The following is a 21,323-nucleotide window of genomic DNA, read 5'->3' as shown; positions in this document are numbered from 1 at the left end:
AATTTTGGCAGTTTCACATGAGTCCAATGCTTTTTCTATTGTATGTAAGAACAGCATTGCATAACATAAAGATGAACAGAATGTCCATGCTGGTAATTTAAGATTTAAAATTTGTTAGAATGTTTAATGGCAAATTAAAATCACCGTGTTAAAGAGGACACTGCCAAAGAAAATGAAAAGAAGAGAACCTTGTAGTTTAGCAACCATCTTAGTTAGAGTTTCTATTCCTGCAGTAAAAAGCAACTTGAGGAGGAAAGAGCTTACTTCAGCTTGTACTTTTGTATCACGGTCCACCACTGAGCATAGTCAGGGCAGGAACTCTAACAGGGCAGGAACCTGAAGGCACAAGTTGATGCAGAGGCCACGGAAGAACGCTGCTCGCCTGCTTGCTTCCTACAGCTTGGTTTCTTATAGCTCTAAGGCAGTGTTTCTCAACTTGGGGGTCCCGATCCCTTCAGGAGTCACATATCACATACCCTTCATGTCAGATAGCTAGCTTTACAATTCATAAAAATAGCAAAATTACAGTTATGAAATAGCAATGAGATAATTTTGTGGTTGGGGGACACCACAACCTGAGGAACTGCATTGCATCCCTAGGAAGGTTGAGAACCACTTCTATGGAACATCAGCCAGGAATAGCCAGGTTGAGAACCACAGCCAGCTGAGCCCTCCCACATCAATCATCAATCAAGATAAAGTGTTATAGACTTGCCTATAGGACAATCCAATGGGGGTGTTTTCTCAGTTGCATTTTCTCCCGATATGGCTCTAAGTTGTAGTAAAATGATTCAAAACTAATGAGCACAATTGACGCCTTTCAACTTGAAAACACCTTCTTTCAACTAGAACCTTTCCTCTTCAACTTATCCCCAAAATGATATGTTCCTATTAATATGACAATATATAATATCCTAACTTTTAAAACATACTAATCTTAAAATGTTAAAAAATCCCATCTTTTTAATTATCTAAAGTCTCTCTAACCAGGAAATAGGAAAAATCAAATCAAAGCAAAACCAAATTCAACAGCATAAAACGTTCAGTGCTTAACATCTGGAACCCACTCATGAGCCTTCTAGGCTCTGAAGGGCCTGAGTCGTTGGTTCTTCCCAGCCGGCCATCTGAAGCAGACCTAATTTTTCTTATAGGCTCAGGCTGTTTCCACTCTCCAATTGTGGCTGTCCTTGGTGGTTGTGCTATGGTACTGGCATTTTCTGCTGCAACTTGGCTGCACGTTCACAAATAGCCTTTTCTGGGTTTCTTTTAGGGATGTGAACTTTGCAATATGGTGCCAAGTCTCAACTTTTCTCCACTACCCCTTCAATTCTGGGCCTTCTACCATAACTGTGGCTGCACCTCTAACAGTAATCTCTCCCAGTTTCTTCTCATGGACTCCAGCTCTGCCACACAGTCCTATGCCTCAGTTGACTTCTATCACTCCTTCCTATCATTAAAGCAGACACACTTGGGTTTGGCTGCCAGCACGGTATGCAGCTCTGGTCCCCTATGGACTGTAGCTTCTGTATGCTGACCTTTAGGGATTCCTCCCAGATTTATGGTCCTCAGTGATGCTGTTCTATTCTTAATCACAGATAATTTCTCAGCTTCAGCTAGCCAGCACCAATTGTTCAAACGGAGCAAATGTTTTACTCCAGTGGTGTTGGTCTCTTGTTTATTAGAGCCAACTCTTCAACTCCAGATGATCAGATGCCATAGATACATAATTCAAACTATTGAAAGGCCTGATAGGGTGTGGTGCTGAGTTCTGCCTCTCTCAGGGTGTCCAGGTGCTCAGAGAGAAAAGAGTGAAGTCTGGTACGGGTCGGGGTCGCAGTCTGCTCTCCCTCTGGAGCATTAGATGCTGCTGTTCACTAGATTCAGGAGGGGGAAGCAGAGTTGGAGATGAGCAGGTTCTGTTCCAGGTACTGTGTGCTACATTACTGAATACTTGTGACCACCTTGTTGGGGGTCTTTGGGTATGTTCTCCGAGGTAGACACGGAAACTCAATATGAACCTAAAGCAAGTCTTTAATTCCTGATGCTTTCCACAAATGATTAGATTATAGATGTGTCCTACCATGCACATCTCTATTTTGCATTTTTATGAAAAGCAAAATCTCTACCTTTATTTTGCACTGGGCCCTGACAGTTGTGTAGATGGCTCCAGCCCAGGTATTGGCACATTCTCTCATGACAACTCCCACCTTAGGAAGCTGAAGCTGCAGATGACGGTGCCCTTTGTTTGGTTGTGGCATCCAGACTGCCCTGCCCTGCTCTCTTGGTCTTACCCTTTGCCACATAAGTCCTAGGTGTTTGCACAGGTTAACTGGGGAAGATAATAGCCCTCCTGATAAGCTGGCAGGTGTGTGCCCAAGTGCTAACCCAAGAACAATCAATCAGTTGTCATTCTATTTCACCCCGTATTGTAGTCCCTTGGCATTTGTGAGGAATGGTTTCTGAGTACCTTTGACTACCAAATTTTTAGATACTGAAGCCTCTTATATAAAATAGAACAGTATTTGCATATGACCACCAACCGCCCCTGACACTTTTAAATACCCCTGGATTACTTACAATCCCAAATACAATATGAGTGCTGTGTCAATGGTTAATGTGCTATATTTTTCAAGGAATAATGACAAGAAAAAGTCTGCATGCCTATTACAAATGCTGTTGACATAACCTGCTTGCAGCCTCTATCTATAGTTGGTTGATTCGGTGGGTGTGGAACTTGCCTGTATGTGTAGTTGCCTGTATTCCCGATCTGATCATCTGTCACATGAAAACCCCTTCCATACTGCCCAGTGTTTGATAGGGTCAGTGATTACTGCTATCTTCCTCCTTTCCGTGTTAGCTGCGAGTCTATCGTTTATGATGACTGTTGACTATGTTCTTTACAAACAAAACAAAACAAAACCAAAAACCAAAAAAAAAAAAAAAAAAAACAAAAAAACAAAAAAACCAAAAACCTTCCAGGACCTTCCTGTTCTTCAGGAAAGGGTGGGAGGTTTCTATGTTCCTTATGCTCTCCCATGGAGCATGGCTATCAGGAGCCCAGAAGCCTGCTCTTTCCAGCCTCATCCTGATTATAGACAGCATCCAAGCTGGAAAGACTCCTCACGCTCCTGACTTCCAGGGGAATCTGAAACATGACTGTGTTCCTTCCGCATAGCAGCTGGGCTTGACTGCCATCTTTGCCTTTATTCTGGTGGGAGCTGGGTTGAGCCTGAGAAGGTGAGGAGGAGAAGCCCTTTGCCTGGAACTGACAGTGGAGATAACCCACCCCCACCCTCACCCCCACTACCTTTATAGTAGCAGTAGTGATTTTGCAAAGGGAAATCTGCACCTGTCTGGAGCTGGCTCCACAATGAGAACACAGAGAACAAATGCAAAGGCCAGCACATCCGGAATGGGGACTGCCAAAATTACTTACCACAGACATCTGTGAAGCTGTCAGCCATTCAGGGGGGATGTGAAAATGAGCCCCAGCTGAGTCTCCCAGCAAAATGATTCCCCTGGGCTGTGAACCTAGGAAGCACAATTTATTTACATTATTTATATATGCAAGCCGTGGGCAGCCTCCAGAGTGAGTAGCTATGTGAGCAGATAGCCTGGTGTGTATGGAATGCACAGTACACCCCAACAGTGATGCATTGCCGCTTTTCATGTGTTGGAGAGTGTGAGGGGAGCATTTAGGAGGCGGGTGGAATTTGTCAGCTGTTGGAACTGCTAGCTAAGCGGCCACAAACACAGGTGTGCTCTCTGGCTCAGCATAACAGCAACTGCTGCACAACAGCCAGAGCGAATGATGGATGGACACGTGAATCAGACTTGATTTGAGTTCAGAAATACGCCTTACATTTTGGTTCTGGAAATGGCTTTCTTAGTGAACACAGCAATTCTCTTTAAGAGCTAATGACCTCATGGAGCAATTTTGATAGTTTAAAGATGTGATGGTCTCTTAAAGTCTTTAAATTCACATACACAAAAGGCACTGGATGGACAATTCTGGCTGATTAATAGAGAGAAGGAGATAGAAAGGTCTCTGAGCAGCCTGCATGTCTGGATGTCAGAATCACTTAATCAGATTCTGAGACGCTTCCACACAAATCACTTACTGGTGGGTACACCCTTCTAACCACTTATTGGCCTAGAAAAATCAAATTACCCCTTCAGAGTCAGATAAGTCTTTTTTCCTCTACCCCCAAACCACTGGAATGAGGCAGAGGATGAGCCTAGCTGTCGGGGCTCCCTAGCCTATGGAAGCTGCCCCTGGACCATAAGAATGGAGACAAAGAGGGTCTAGGACACCTAGGTGGATGATGTGGAGTTTCGGGGTTCTTCCTTCCTAGGCTCACTAGCCCAGAAGGTTTAGTGTTTCATCTAAGTCTAGACTTAGTTATTACTGTGGTTGCTGTTTATCGCAGTCCTGGAGACTGAACCTTGGACCTCACGCATATAAAACTAGTGTTTTAGCACAGAGCCACTTCCCAAACTCCAGATTTATTCACAACTTTATCTCCTCCTTTTCTTCTTGTAGTACTGAGGATTAAACTGAAGAGTCAGCACATGCTAAGCAAATGCTCTACCACTCACTATGCTATACCCGAGGCCATCTTTTTACTTTTTATTTTGAGACAGGGTCTCCTTAACTTCCTCATCCTTTCAAGTATTTGAGATTACAGTCCTGTGTCACCGGGCTTGGTTATAAGCATTTTTTTTTTGTCACTCAACAAATATTTCTAATTTGTAATTATATTATTTACAATTTATAAATTGTATCTATTTATAATTATGCAATGGGCCTTTCAATTTCCTCTCCTCTTCTCTGCCCCTCTGCGAGCATAGAAACATTTAGGTTTTAGGTTGATCTTTGTCAATTACATTTGATCAAGTATAGCCCTTAGGATAAAATTAGAGTATATCCAGGTAATACCTGTTGAATGAGTGCTTGACCAAAAAAGCATCTTTGGGGGTGGGTGGGTGGGGGAGGGGGAGTATTGACTAGCATAAAACGGGCATCGGGTGGGGATGCCCTAGTTTTTTTTTTTTGTTGGTTTTCAGATTGGTGGCTCAGATGCCCAGGCATTTTGGCTTTTGGAGCAGGAAGCTTTTGCTTTAGTTATTTCTGGAACTCTCTGCCGGCTAGAGCCTGGCTTCTCTCTTAGGTCATTCAGATGTTCATCTTCAGAGACTGTCTCCCCATCATAGGGTGATTAACCTTGACGTATGTTGAAAAGGACATGCAAATGATTAAATATTACTTCCTGTGTCATCATTTGGAAAAGTCCCAGATTTTGATTACTCTGCCATCCACCCTGCAGTCTTCTCTAATGTTGTCATTAAGGTTTCCAGTCCCCAAGTGAAAGAGCCAATTAAACAAATTACATCTGCATCTTCTAGATCTGCCTTCTCTTCTAGTACTGTCTTTTTCCTACTGATTCTAAAAACTAATATAAATTAGGTTCTTTAACTGCTAACCTCAAACACTGCTACATAAGGATATGTATGTATTTTTTTCCTCTTTCATTTGACTCAACTAGGAAAGAAGATCTGTTGTAGTATGGCACTGTCTTGTAGTTTATACCTTCACAGAATTTCTTCTCATATGGAATTCCATCTTTCGGATCAATACCCTTTAAAAGAGAGATGAAGAGATTAGCAGTGTGATTTTAAATGTATGAGACACATACTCTAAATCCTTCCCAACTGAATTTAACATGCAAAGGCAAATCAATATATGAAACCCGTTCAAGCCTTTTGGGCCCCTAATCCAGCATAGCAATACTTCATGGAATGAGTTGGGTTTAAGAGGAATTGGGGATAGTACAGAAAGATAACAGATGAGACCCAGTGCTTCAGAGCAATCTGGGCCAACCATTTAGAAGAAGAGCTGGTCAGCGTGACTCTTCTTGGAGCACTGAAGACTGATTGAGTCTTGAGGACTTAGTCAGGGGTGTGTTTCTACAGCTCTAAGCTGGAGATAAAAGTGTCCAGATACCTCAGGAACACCAATTTTCATCATTTTACCCTTTCGCCCCACACTTATCCCAGGGGACATTGATGAAGAGTAGAGATGCTTGTGGTTGTCACAATGCGATGGCTTACTCTTGATATCTTGGGGACAGCAGCATAGGAGGCTGTAAAATACCCTACAGTTTATAAGATGACATGTTGAACTCAAATGTTGACAACTCCAGGAGTTTAGAAAACCAAGAAGGGCAAGTTGGTCCTGAATGGGATTAAGTCACCACAGTCAAACCTCCAAAACGAAGTGGGACAGTCAGGGGAGCACCTCTCTCTTGGAAGAGGCAGTAGTAGTATTTTAAGACAAAAGTGCTTGGTGGCCAGGCTAGGATGGAAGCATTTAGCTCTTGCTCCTGGTCTTGAAAGCCCCTTGCTCTTAACGCTGACAAGAGCCATGCCCCCACTCATACACACATATTCACAAACACCACATACACATTCACAATACTCACATACCACTCACATTCACTCACACACATTCATGCACATACATTCATACACACACACACAGACACTCACATTCATATCCACATTCACACACTCACATCCACAGACTCATACACATTTACACACACACTCACACACATTCACACACACATTCATATACACTCACACACACTCATACGCATTCACCACACATTAACATACACACATTCATGTACACATTCATACATACACACACACACACTCACACATGTTAAAATACATGTACACTCATACACACACATTCACACACATACATTCACACACTCACACATTCACACACACTCACACACATTCACACACACATTTACATACACTCACACACACTCATATGCATTCAACACACACATATACATATACACACACATTCACATACACATTCACACACACACTCACACACACAGACACACACACACACACACACACACACACACACACACTCAACACATACATACCAGGCACACACACATACCACAATCAACATTACAGCCAGTGGCTACCGTGTAATCAGGGGCTGGCCTTGATGGCTACAGTCTACTTGTTCCTGAGTTTGGGATCCTGAGACATTTTTCCTCTGCAGAAAGAGACAAGTATGAAGATCTGAAGATCATGTCTTTTTCTAATTATGAATGATCAGCTTCAGGTTTTGCCTCCTGTCTTTGCTTGGCCATCTCTTTATGGAGATGGCATTACATGTCACAAAAATGTAGAGACAAAGAAAGCATTCTCACGTACTAATCCTTTCTCCTGAGGTAGGACAACAAAGCTCCAGTTTATCACAAAAAAAGAGCTACCTTGGGTCCTCTACACTGTAAAGCTCTAGTGCTGATATTCTATCCCATAAAAAGGTAGCATGACTGAGGGTAGAATGTTGGACGTTGACTCAGTTATCTGCCATGCTGTCTATATCCCAAAAGCCACAAGCCCTGATGCACACTGGAGGGAATTGCTAGAGCAAGCCTAGGTCACTGGTGTCCTGGTGAGAGAACAATGCTAATGGGAAGTTTCTTCTCTTTGTCTAAGCAGAAGAATGAAGCAACAGTTTCCTTCAAAGCCAGGAATCCTTATCTTCCATGCTCCTTGTTTGCATAGTTCCTACATATGAAAGTGCTGGGAGTGGCTGAGAACATTCTAGATCACTGGTTCTCAACCTGTAGTCATGCTCCCTTGGGGTGGCATACCAGCTATTCTGTGTATCAGATATTTACATTATGAGTAATATAGCAGTAGTAAAATCACAGTGATGATATAGCAACAAAATAATTTTATGGTCAGGGGTCAGCACAGCATGAGGAACTGTATGAAATGGTCTCAACATTCAGAATGTTGAGAATCACTGTTCTCGGAAAAGCAGAGAGGCCATGCTGTCATTGATAGGATGTAAGTATTCCCATATAAGCACTTCAGGCTTGTGAGAAAAAATTACCTCAAAAGAAACTGACCTGAATTTTCAAGACTCTGATGATTTGTAAGAATTTCTTTCATGTTTCTAAGAAATTATCTGGTTTCATACTTGAATTTGTGTTTATAAGTTGGCTTCTTTTTTTTTTTTCCATCAAGGACCCTCAAATCATATAAATTTAAGATGACTGTAGCATATGAATCTGCAGCCATTGCTGCCTACAGGTAAGTCTTGGGTTGGCTTTCTCCTTTCTCCCTGTTTCTCTTCTTGAAAGCTACAAACCCATTATGTGTAGAGAACTGGGCAGCAGAATCAGAAGCGTTGGGGAGTGAGTGATGCATGCAGGGTAATTCCCATGCTCCCTGACAAGGCTCATGAAAGAAAACAAATGGGTGTGACAAAATGGTTCCAACACCTGTGTGTGTGCTGCAAGACTGTTACCATCAACTCCCCTTCCATCACATTGTTCATACAGAATGAAGGTGTTAGACTGGGGCTGCCACAGCATGGCTAAAATGCACTGTGCCTGGGGGAGCTTGACACCAGCTCTTCATGTGTGTTAGAAAATCTTTATCCCTTATGCAAGCAGGGAAGAACAGGTCTTGTAGGCTCTCATCTTCCTGATGTGGCTCTAGAAAATACACACTGGGGAGGGCTGAAAGTAAGACATGGTGTTCGGATTCAAATCATTGCTTACCCAGATGCCATTACAGTTGGAGTCCTGATGGATATCCCAGTTGTCTGGCCTACGACGAAAACATCAGCATTGGATTTTGGCACATACAGAATACTCAGTGAAGGTTCTATGAACATGGTGTCACAGGAAATGGTACTGTAAGATAACTGTTCTTCAAGGGTGCACTAAATGTGCTGTGACATGCAAAACCTCCTCTTAGCCTCTGCAGTCTTGATTTCTGGAAACCTAGTCTTGAAGCCAGCTTAGTGTTCCTGTGGACAGTTTAGTTGTGGAGTGGTAAGCATAAGAAATAAGTCTGCAGACCATTTTCTTTAGCAAGGTGAAGCCACCAACATTGCTGGGAGCTGCGCAGCACCCATCAGCTTACAGATTTTATACCAGAATTAGTGTCAGCAAATGATGGCATAGCTTTGGTTGTTGTGAGCTATGGTTCTTGGCCAACAGGACTCAAGCAGGATATGTGTCAATGTACATGGAGTCCACACCTTGCTCTAAGGTAACAGGACACAACTCCTGGGTCTGACTGGTAGAGTTCACTTGGGAGTTGTGTCAATGTCTACAATCCTTTTTGTGTAACTTGTTTCTCCCACTAGACAGCTATGCCATAAAAGAAGCGACCTTTAGTCTTGTTTAGTGCCTAATGTTACCTGGTGTGCTTTGCAAGTATCAGGGTTATGTTAAACATATTTGGACAAACAGCTGTGTGCATGAATAAATGCAGGACCCTTCTGCAGAAACTGGGTTTCTCAAGGTTGGGGAAAGCCATTGTGTCTCACTCCAGTAAGAGTTACCTTCTGCCCGGGTACACTGTCTTGTCACTGTCATTACAGTCACGCCCTCGCCAGTGGTAGCCCCGCAGCGTCTGAAATTGAAGAGCACACACAGGAGGGTGATTATCCTGCTTTGACACTGCCCATAGTGAAGGTTAATCAGGGCTGTATAAGAGACATTGACATCTGCAATTTGTAATGCAAATATTGAAGATGGGTAGGGAAATTATGCTTAATATAAGATAAGCCATGTGAGGGAAAATATGACACCAGACTCAGAAAAAGGTGGGAGTGTATGTTTAAATGAATATGTGTCTAGGGGTGACATTGAGTGTGTGCCTGTGTGGATGTGTTAGAGTGTATTCATATGCATATACTTGTGTATACGTATGTACGTGTGCCCTTACATGTATGTGTGTGTGACAGGTGCATGTGTGTGTGAGTGTATGTTAACCACCAGTCTTCTCAGGATATAAAATAATTGAACTGTTTTGCCAGTACTAAATCTTTTGTTGGATAATCTAAAAATAATCTATGCCAACTGCCAACCATTTGGATTCCTACGGTTCTGAATAGTTTTAAACAATCAGCAAACAAACAGGCAAGATGGCCAGCATAAATCAAATCCAATCTATTTTATCAGATAATGTTGTTCCTTCTCGAGGTTGCTCATCCTTCGGGAAGTTCAGGGCAGGGCACCTGTTTGTTTGCTTTCCCAGAAACCTCACTGTCACCGTAACAACTCTAAACCAAACCCACACATGCACACACTTAAAGAGTAAGCTGAAGCAGGCTTATGAATTTCCAAAATAAGTCCACCACCCTTTTAGGAAACGCTAGTCCCATAGAGAACTGCAGCTGGGCTGGAAAGATCAGGGAGCAGAACTGGGTGTATGGTTTACTTTGATGACTGGTGACTTTATGAAGTGAAAAAACAAAAAAACAAAAAACCAAAAAATCCCTGAAAATTGTGAACTGATATATATTCATAAACAAAATTCAGTCTTGTCTTATTAAAGGAGAGAAGTTTGTAGATGAATTACAATATGCAATGAACAGCTGTTCATTCACAGCAATACTCACTGGGAAAACACTGTGCTTGTCTGAATCTATGTCTTTGAATGGCACGGCCTTCTTTATAGATCTAGAAAGGAAAACAAAACACCTGGTGAGCGGAGAAAAATAGAAATGATGTTTGTGAAAATAAGCCTCTTCGGATGCAGGCTGTTTATGTGACAGAAGCTGATCTAAAAATAAAGTCCGGCATCTGTGGACCTATGAGAGCATCAGCTGCACTTGGCCAATCACTGTTCTTTTTTCAACAGGACAGTTTCTCTCCATTGTTTAACTTGGGTCACTTGGAGAGGTAAAATAAATGAATTGGAGTTGTAGGGGACGTGGGATATCAATGTTATGGAACCCAGAAAGTAGGAGACTGCATGTTGAGTCTACTCAGTGAACTGGCACTCCTGTGGCAACTTGAATAGGAACAGCCCCCATAGGCTCAGAGATTTGAATGCTGGGTCATTAGGGAGTAGCCCTACTTGTTAGAGATTAGGATTAGGAAGTGCCTTGCTGGAGGAAATGTGTCATGTGGGGTGGACTTTGGGGTTTCAAATGCTCAAGCCAAGCTCAGTGTCTTTCTCTCTTCCTGCTACTGGTGGATCCAGATGTAAAAGTCTAACGACTCCAGCACCATGTCTGGCTACATGCCAGAACTCTCCTTGATATGACAATGCATCAAATCTCTAAACCTGTAAGCAAGCCTCAGTTAAATGCTTTCTTATATTAGCCTTCCTATGGCCATGGTGTTCTTCACAGCAATAGAACACCAAGACATCTCTAAATTGTCTTTGTACCCTTAGCATACTCCGTTAAGGAAATCTTTCTTTTTAACCACTCACTCTAATAATTTTGAGTATTTAATGAGCATTAGCTGGTAACTTACATTCCTCCTTATGAGACTGGGTAGACAAAAACATCAGTCATGATGGCCAGCATAAATCAGATCAAACCTATGGATGCTTTGATAGGAAGGACATCCTTGTGCCTTGCTATAAGAGAGGTGCTTCCTTCTTCAAAGTGGCAGCACTGCTCTCATTTGGAGGAGAATCAAATACAGGACAGAAGAAGAATGCAGCCATGAGGTGGGATAAAGCTGTTCCTGGAACTTAAAATTTAGCCTTAGTAACAGAGAACTGTCTGGGATTTTGTAATGGTTTTCTGAATAAAGGACATCTAAACAGATTTGAGAGCTTTGAGGCAAATGAATGGAGCTCAAAGCAAGTGCAGTCAGTAGCTATAATCTATTTATTCACCCTAAGCAGAGGGTTGGGAGTCTTGAGGGCTAATGAGAGCAGAGACTGAATCCAGCTGTCAGGTTTATCCTATGCCAGATCCATGGCCACTGGAGAGTAACTTTACCTGTCTGAAAGGGATCAATAATAGTGTCTGCCTCAACATATACAACTGTTCTTGATACATAGAAAGCACGAATCAATATTTTTATGATGGTGATTTCTGAACCACAGGTTGATTTAGGGAGCAAAGGAGGCTGCACTTATGTATACACTGTAAGCTGTAAATTACCAAATACTTTTCTGTATGGTACAAATTATTATTGAATGATTTTTTTAAAAAAGGGTCAAAGCATGCTATTTCTCTTTTACCATACAGGAATAATTTTCTTTTTAAGTTGGGCCAAGAAAATCCATGGTTCCAGATGCTCCTGAATTCAAAATTTCAAAGGTGGTTCAATTATAGACTTGTCACTTGGATGTCATTGGGAACTTCAATGATGCCATTAAAGAAGAGATGGGGGTCTTATATCAGCTTGAGCTGGGCAGGATGCAATGATTGGACACCTGGGGAGCTGGATGCACCCCAGCTTCAAAGCATCTTCTTTCATGTCTGACATTCCCTTCTTCTCATAACTTGAGACTCCCTGCACCTGACCTCACCCACAGAAAGGGCTGATGTTACTGGGATTCAGGCCAGTTGGCTGCATAGATCTTGTTGGCAGATGAGCTAGGAAAAGTTTGTAGCTCTTTGACTCTTAAGAGACTCTAAATGTGGGTCAGAATCATATCAGCTTCCCTCTTTCTCCAGCTATGCTAATAATGGCTGAGATCTTCAGCAAATGTAGTCGTCACGAAGCTCAAGAGATGATGGATGGTGGAGCACTGGAACACTTTCATCATGGCTTGAAGTATGTTCACCGAAACATAAGTTGAAGTTTCAACTCTCAGTATCTGTGAACCTGGACGTAAGCCAAATAGGTCTTTGAAGATGTAATCAGTTAATATGAGGTCCTTAGGATGAACCTTTATCAAATGTGACTGCCAGGCTATGACAGGTAAAACAAACACTCAGGGGAAAATGAGTCTATGAATGGTAAAGATAGAGATTGAAGGGATGTAGCTCTAAGGATTGATGGCCATACAGCATCCAGGAAGAGGCAGGGGATCATCCTACTCATAGAACCTGTCAGAGGAGTATAGCCCTGATGCCCTTGGTTTGAATTTCTAGTTTCCAGGCCTGAGAGAGCATACATTGTGACATTTTGCTACAGTAGCAGCAGGAATCTTACACAGACCCTAAATGAGTGGCTCACATCCATTAAAGCATTATTTGTACATTCAGTATTTTAGCTCTGTCTCCTGACTTGCAGACAATTATTGGACATAGGCATAGGGGTCATGGTTGAGGACAAATTGACTCACCAGGAGAATGTTTGAGAAAATGCAGTTCTTTCTCACTAGGTCTGGGGCCAAGGAATTTGGCTTTTAAGGTTGTCAGATGGTTCTGAGATATCGAGGATTCAATTTACAGCTTGATTTTAGATAAAGGAAAACAAGACCAAAGGCATTAAGTGGCTCAAGTTCTTTAAGTTAACTTAAGAAAATAAAATCTCAGCCAGGCGTGGTGGCGCACGCCTTTAATCCCAGCACTCGGGAGGCAGAGGCAGGTGGATCTCTTGAGTTCGAGGCCAGCCTGGTCTACAAAGTGAGTTCCAGGACAGCCAGGGCTATACAGAGAAACCCTGTCTCGAAAAACAAACAAACAAACAAAAAAATAAAAAGAAAATAAAATCTCTGAAAACAAGTATGAAGGATGCAGGGAACTAAATACACCTGGGAGAGGTTGAGAAGGTTGGGTTCTCATGGCACACAGGAAGTATTTCTTTAAGGCTTAGTGTTATGCTTTGGAGGTAAAATGTCCCCAGAGGCTTCTGTGTAGAAGGCTTGGTTCCCAGCTAGTGGCACTGTTAAAGGGTAGCTGGATGGGGCCCCATCAGAGGCAGCCCCTGAAGAGTGGGCCTTTGACTGGTGTTTATTTTCCAAGAGTGGTCCCCTCTAATCACTTATACAGAAAAATAAGGATAAAGCTAGACTATTTTGCTCCTCTTACTACTGCAGATATGAATTCTATGGTATTTAGTTTAAGCCCAGATATAGGATGAAGCTAAGTTTCGATAGTTTTACAGTTGTCTTTTACAATGCTGGAGACTGAACAAAGGCCTCTATGCTTCCTGGGATAACAGACTACTATTGAGCATCATTCTCAGCCTAGGAGATGGCATTGTCCATGGGTATGTTTTGGGCAGGTTGTGGAATTTTTAGAAATGCCCTGTGGTTAGAGCAATGACTGTGCTGACTGTGGGAAGTGGAGGAAGCCCTGAGAGAGAGAGAAGACCTGAGTCCTGAGAAAAGTGCATGCCTCTGACAGGGCACACAGCTCAGTAAAGGACCCATGGGAAAATGGCAAAGTCTTCTCCTGGGGTGAGGCTTGGAGACATAGTAAAGTCTTTCTCTGGTCATGTGTAGATGTTGATAGTGTGTGCAGAAGACGTCCGCCATCCTTTTTCCCATCTTGATATTTACTGCCTGAAGACTACTATCCTACAGAGATTACCCAAACCCACAGCTGTATACCATAAACCCCACCTCCTTGTTTAACTGTAATAACCCTCTTTTCCTTGTCAGCTGTATACAGTAGCCTCGCCTCTCTAGTCAATTCTATATAATGAGTACCCTGAGCTTTAGCCGTTCTGAGACTTCTCCATCAGAGACCCGGGTCCACCCCACCTCAGCTTTTCTTTCTGTCTCTCTGTGTGCTTGGTTTTCTTCATTTGCTCCCCACCCCAGTCAGGTAAAGTCCTTGAAAACATGGAAGAATTTGGCAGCCCACTTCATTCATATGTTATGTGGCAAGAAGGAGTGTCAAGCAATGGTTGCCTAAAAATCTCACTGGAATTCTGCATGCTGGGGCTAAGATTGCCTGTGATACATTTCCAAAATTATTCAAAGCAGGCTTGCCTTTTAGTTTCTGTACAAGTCATGTTTTGAGCAAGAAACATGATCAATTTAAGGAGGATGCCTTTTAAATATGAATGCCAGTTTAGTCCCCATAAAACCAGGACAAGCAGAGAGAGAGAGATGTCATATCTACTTGAAGAGTAGAAACAGTATACATACAATTCAATTTTCTGGCAGATCTTGGTCAAAAATGGTAGGGAACAAATGTTACGACCACTTCTGGGATATTTCTGGGGAGGTAAAAAAAAAAGACAACAAGAAGAGAGTTGGTTAACTCAGGAAACGGTTCCCACCATGAGACCCCTCTGTGGCCCTGATGGCTGGACAGGAATCTGGTTCCCTTTTGCTTATCCAGTTGCAGTGCTTGCTCTTGTTGCTACATCCCATATTCATTTTGCCTTCTGTACAGTGGCCTGTGTTCCTGAGACTGGAACCCAGCTTCCCCTCCCCCCAGCCCGCTGCTCCCACTTTCATAGCCATCCTTGGGCTTCTTCCCAAGTGGCTCTTGCCCACTTTGGTCAGGTACTCAAACATTTCTCTTCTGGAATGCTCTTAAAGTACACTTGAGAACACGTTCAAATAAAATGATTCTACCCTATTAGGATAGACAGGAAGAAACAGTTGATTCCCACCAGCCCAGAATCCCTCAGGTAGCTATGAGGTGTACTTGTGGGCAGTAATGTTATTTTAACTCTGTCCAAGAAGAACTAGCAAAATTTTTCAGAATAATTGTGATACCTTCCCAGCACTCTAGAAATAGAGGAGTAACCCTGATGAGTAACCCCCATGTATTCAAGGCACACAGATGTCTTCAGCTCACCATGTGGGTGGAGGTCCAGCTTTTAGCATTATCTGTGGGGTCCAAAGTGGAGGCACTAATAAAGCTCTTTAAAACCCTAGAGAGAATGCTGGTGACTTAGAAATTAGGCAGAAAGGGGATGGTAGGAAGTAAGGCAGACATGCATGGGACTTTATAACTCAAGATATACTCTATAGCCTATGTGAGATGTAAAATTTCATCTGAGACGTACTGAATTGGACACTTCAGGATGGATCCTGGAAGTCTGTCCTTTCTTATTTTTTAAAATATCATTTTCATGTCCACTCTCCTGAGTCAGTCTGCTGTCCACTAAGGCTCAAGAAAAATGATTTCAGGTCCTAGCCATTCAAGGTATGGCCATAGTGTCAGTGGCACCTGAGAGCCCTGAGAAACGCATAGCCCTCCCCACCACATATCACAAGACAGTCTGTATTTCAACAAGATCTTTGATGTGCACACCAAAGCTGAATAATTCTCAATCCTTACTCAGGGAGCATGCTGCCCCATGGAGAGAACATATGTGAAGGCTTGGCACATCAGGGGATGATAAAACATTTCAGGGTTGCTGGAGCGTTGGGATCCATAGAAGTCCACGAACCATGCAAGAAATAAGGCATTGTGACAGCTTAGGATGCATCTTCCTAAGGCTCTGAGCACAGTGGAGAATCCTTGGAGTGGTCAGGCAGAGGACTAGATTTGTATCTCAAAAGGATCCCTAGGGATGGGTTGCCTTGAGCAAGAGGGGGCGGGGAGCACAATGGAGATGTAGGTGTGGGCTTCCTAGCCTTAGGCTGCCTTGTCGACCATGTGACAGCTTCTGCTTGCTTTATGCCAGCAACACAAATCAGTCTCTAGGCTGTGCAAAGTGGCCCCTATCCTGGGATGGAGGTAAAGAGCAAAACTAAACCAGTTAGAAACCATGTTGATGTGAAACAGGGTGCAAGGCAGTAGCAGTGGAAGAAGGGGTACTCTAGAAGGTTTGAGTGAAAGACTTAGAGTCTGACTGACATCAGAACTATAGACACAAAATAAAGCAAACATCAGCATGGCCTTATACAAAACACTGGAGGCAGGTTGGAAGCATAGACACATCCTGAGACTAAGCCAGCTGCACTCAGATGTTGGAGCTGCTTCTCTTAGTATTTACTTTCATCTGAAAGCCTGTCTAATGAGTCTAATGACAATGTGGAGTTCAACATTGATGAAAGCCAACCCTTAAAAATTATGCGAACAGTCTTATAATTACTACACAAGAGGTACAATAGAATAAAATTTTATAATTGCACAACTGTTCATTGTCAAAATGCAGCTGGAAGGCTGCAGCTGCCTTTGATGTTCATTTAGCAGACACTGAGGTCAGGAAGTGCGCAGTAGACAATGTAGCATGTCCAGAGTCCCTCTGCTTCTTCTGTCTAGACAGGGTTGTTCTTATCTGATTTTTTTTTTTTTTTTTGTATCACATAAGAAACAGACAATTGTCCCCAGGCCACCTTCCCAACTGCAGACAATGTGCTTGCAAGGATAAACTGAGATGGACATATGAACCACACTACAGAAGTCCTTGCTCACACACCTGCTGACCCCTCCTTTCAATGTGAACTTTGCTAGACAGAGATGGGAGGGCTGTTATTAATGCAGAAATGGATTTAAAATTCTGTATTTGGCTGTATTCAAACCCATCTGAAAGGAAGGTGTAGGATCTAGACCTCTTCTGGGGACAGTGCCATCTAATCAGTTCCCCTCGCCAGAGGGTAAGTGATGCAGAGCAACAAACAGGGCTTGAGTAAAATACATTGGGGTGAATGGCATCAATAAAAGGTCAAAGAGTGTCTGTGTGTGTGTGTGTGTGTGTGTGTGTGTGTGTGTGAGAGAGAGAGAGAGAGAGAGAGAGAGAGAGAGAGAGAGAGATTGAGAGAGGGGGGAGAGAGAGAGAGATTCAACCATTTTTCTATGCACAGTTAACATGAAACTGACTTCTCATATGGCAGAGTGCTTTTTGACTTTGTGTGTATTACCTGGCTTTGGTTGTTCTGGGCTGGGTTTTGTTCATACTTGACCACAGGCATTTGTTAGCTTCCCAGGTGACTAGATTAACCTGTGCTTATTGTTTTGTGTACAGCTGAACAGGCTGTCCCCAGTATAATCCAACATCCACAGAGACCAATACAAAGGTGCCGCTCAGGTTCAGCGCTGAGGAGGCTTGGTGGGAGAACTCTCAGCATAGTCTCACTGGATGTGGGAAGAGCTATTTCTGGATTGAAGTGAGGCACTGCTCACGTACTAGCTACGTAAAGAAAGTAATTGTGTCTCAGCCTTCTCATCTCTAGAATGAGACAGAGGAGAAACGCTCCACCTAGTTTGTATGGGTGAGAATTAAACAAGAGGTCCACAGCAGATATTCTAAACGATTTACATTTATGTATAAGTGTGTGAAAGGCTTCAGAGGGGCCTCCATGGGCTTTCCTGCCATTCACACCTTTTCCAGAGCTTTCAATTCCTTTGACAGAACATCATTTTTCTCCAGTCCAATTTTTTTGAAAAGATAATTCTTTTCCTAAAGATTAGTCCTTATTTTTTAGGTTTGTCTCCATGTGCGTGTCTATGTCTAGGTTTGTACTTGAGAGTGTGATGTCCTCAGAGCCCAGAGGAGGTTGTTAGATTCCCTGGAGCTGGGGTTACAGGAGGTTGTAAGCTGTCTGACAGCAATGCTGAGAACCAAGTTCCAGTCCGCAGCAAGAACAGTGCGTGCTCTTAACTTCTGAGCCACATCTCCAGCTCCATCCTGTCTCTCCTTACACAGGAGAAGGCTGTGAAGAAGGCATAGTACCATTTACTGCACATTGCTCTCTGGGTCGTGGCTAGTAGTTCTACAGTTATAGTAGCCATCATGTAGAATTAATTGCAGCCAATATCCCCTGAACAGACTGTCAAAGCCCTCACACATTTTTTCCTTGATAATTTTGATCTGGAGTGGAAACATTCAGGGAGAAGCTTCTGGGATATTTTCTTAATTGTTGAAACATTCACTAGATTTTTTTTTTTTCCTTTCTGAAATTATACTTCTGTCTCACCAATTATGCTTTCAAGTCTGGTGACAGAAATATAAAAAACTGTAAAATCCTAATTAGCCTTTGAGTTCGTGCCAAGGCAATTTGTGTTAGTAAAATAAACAATGCCTTAAAATAAGTCTTCAGCCCTCACTGAGACCAAAAGACCAGCTTGTCTTCTCCTGCATTCTGCTCAGATCTCTGAAGGTGCTGGCCATGGGGATGCTGTAGTGTTTCAACTTCTTAGTCAACATAGTAAGCAGACTAGAGGAACTGGCTACTACCAACTTTTAATTATTCTGTGAATTAGGCAGTGCTGGTATCGTGATTGATTGATCAATTATGTAGAAATGTCTCTGTGTTAACATTTACCTCGGATCAGCCTTGCACATCAAAACTCATAGGACCCCTGCAGGTTGTCGTATCAAAGTGTTATCTAGGACATACAGAATGAATCTTGTTATTATTTAAATTTAACTGGGGCATCTTATAATTTTTATTTGCTGAGTCTGGTCAGCTATGAGATAAGTGATTTCCCTCCCTGCTGTTTCTCTGTTACTAAATCAATAACACTTAGACACATTGCCTGATGGTGAGTGATGAGGTAAGCCAGCAGGGAGGAGACAATGGCAAGGTCTGCATACTCTCACGACTGCTGAGTGCTGTTGCCAGCCTCAGCAGCCAGCCTACTTTCCTGCTTCCCTTTCAACTGGGACTGTCTTGCCCCACTTACAAGAATTGAGTGTAATTGCCGAGGCAGGATTCCAACAATTCCTTAGAAAAGGAGCCTAAGTCAAATACTGAACTGGCTGATGCTTGTTAAGCATTCCCTCTGTTAAGAAAGAGTCATTACAAAGAGGGCAAAAGGCAGTGGTGGTGCTAGGTACTGTGTCCAAAGTGCATGGCAGGATAGCAGGTGCTTTGAATATATAAGTCCATTAGTCCTTTTACAGAAGAGGCTATCATTGTCCTAATCCCACAGCCAGGAAACCTGAGGCTCAGTGATGTGAAGCACTGCCTGATACTACTGTGCTTTAGAGAGTTGAAGAGACAATGCTCTAACTTTCACTAGAACAGTCTGTCAGAAAGCGCAGGTTCTCAACTTGGAGACGTCATGAGACATCTCTGGTCATCACAGCAGGGGAGGGATAGATAGTGCTGCTGACATGCCCTGGATAGACAATAGAGACAAGACAGTGTTTGATAGTGTCTGATGCCACCAAACGCATGACAGGTCCTTCAGAGGAGCCAGTCCTGAATGTTGGATTCCTGGGGCTGATCTTGTCTGCCACAGAGTGAAGGCCGTGGTGGTGGTGGTGGGGGGGCAAAAGAAAAAAATGGAAATTAGCTCATGTTGCTATTTCTGTCCAAAGCAATTGCAGTATCACTGGGCTTTGCCCAGAGAAGCCTCCGGCTTCTGAAGTGTGCGAGCAGAGCCTGTGAGAGCAGAGCAGGCAGAGAAAAGAGCTGGCCTGCTGCCAGCTGATTGCTTACCATGGTAGAGGACCTCCTGAGGACTTGTCTCGCCTTCTCCAGTGCAGACTCCCAGGCCTCCTATGGGAGCAGAATGAGGTCACACCGTAACTCCTATCTCACTGGCAATTTACACATCTTTTCTAAAATCCCAATCAAAGGTTACAAATACGCAGTAAATGAGTCGTCCCACTAATTTTTGATAACATAATTTATAGAAAGGCAATTTCTTTTTACTAGGTGCCCTCATTAAGACTTTACATCTTTGCTATGCTAATTATCTTGCAAACATTACCTTGGTCAGTAGTAATAGCCATGAGAGATGCATCTATAGCAGCAGGAGGAGGAGGAGGAGGAAGAGGGGGAGGGGAAAAAGAAGGGGAAGGAGAAGGGGAAGAAGAAGAAGAAGAAGAAGAAGAAGAAGGAGGAGGAGGAGGAGGAGGAGGAGGAAGAGGAGGAGGAGGAGGAAGAGGAGGAGGATGGGGAGGAGGGGGGAAGAAGAAGAAGAAGAGGAAGAAGGAGGAGGAGGAAGAGGAGGAGGAGGAAGAGGAGGAGGAGGAGGGGGAAGAAGAAGAAGGAGGAGGAGGAGGAGGAGGAGGAGGAGGAGGAGGAGGAGGAGGAGGAGAAGGAGAAGGAGAAGGAGAAGGAGAAGGAGAAGGAGAAGGAGAAGGAGAAGGAGAAGGAGAAGGAGAAGGAGAAGGAGAAGGAGAAGGAGAAGGAGAAGGAGAAGGAGAAGGAGAAGGAGAAAAGGAGAAGGAGAAGGAGAAGGAGAAGGAGAAGGAGAAGGAGAAGGAGAAGGAGAAGGAGAAGGAGAAGGAGAAGAAGAAGAAGAAGAAGAAGAAGAAGAAGAAGAAGAAGAAGAAGAAGAAGAAGAAGTCGTCAGCAAATGCACTAAGCAGAGAAACTGCTCCAGGTCAGTGAGGAGGGCTGGACCTCTGCTCCCTGACAGCCATGGTGCAGTGACATGCCTGAGTGATTCTGTCTGTCCCTCTGTAAACTCTGTCCTCAGCAGAGTGTCAGCAGCCCTGTGGAATCTTGGAGCATTGCAGGTGTGAATAAGGCCACATGAACACATTGCATCTACCATTTCCCTGCTCCTCTCCTGGTTTTATGCTTGCTGTTCTCTTCCATCTGTTTCTAGAGCATTTAACTGCACCTTTGAAGTATATGTACATACATTGCAAATACAAAGAATTAACTCATGGTCAGCAAAGATGGTGAAAAAATTCTAAAGGACTACTGTATTTGTAGTAGGCAGAGAGCTACAACTTGAAATGTGGAGA

General features: G+C 43.2%; 1 protein-coding gene across 6 annotated transcripts in view; it reads right to left on the bottom strand.

The window, feature by feature from the left end:
* The window catches only part of Aoah (acyloxyacyl hydrolase), a 242,515-nt gene that overhangs the window by 116,027 nt on the left and 105,165 nt on the right, over nt 1-21,323 (bottom strand). For all 6 annotated transcript variants that reach the window (XM_011244309.1, XM_017315521.1, XM_011244310.1 and 3 more), the window contains 7 exons: nt 20,062-20,121; nt 14,860-14,930; nt 10,466-10,526; nt 9,404-9,474; nt 8,613-8,661; nt 5,591-5,639; nt 3,437-3,531 (listed from right to left, as the gene is read on the bottom strand). In XM_011244309.1, coding sequence (XP_011242611.1) covers nt 3,437-3,531; nt 5,591-5,639; nt 8,613-8,661; nt 9,404-9,474; nt 10,466-10,526; nt 14,860-14,930; nt 20,062-20,121 — 456 coding nt within the window. The remainder of the gene's footprint in view (nt 1-3,436; nt 3,532-5,590; nt 5,640-8,612; nt 8,662-9,403; nt 9,475-10,465; nt 10,527-14,859; nt 14,931-20,061; nt 20,122-21,323) is intronic.

The sequence above is a fragment of the Mus musculus genome, chromosome 13, assembly GCF_000001635.26.
Source record: "Mus musculus strain C57BL/6J chromosome 13, GRCm38.p6 C57BL/6J".
Taxonomy (NCBI): Eukaryota; Metazoa; Chordata; class Mammalia; order Rodentia; family Muridae; genus Mus; species Mus musculus.
This window is presented reverse-complemented; position numbering and strand designations above follow the sequence as displayed.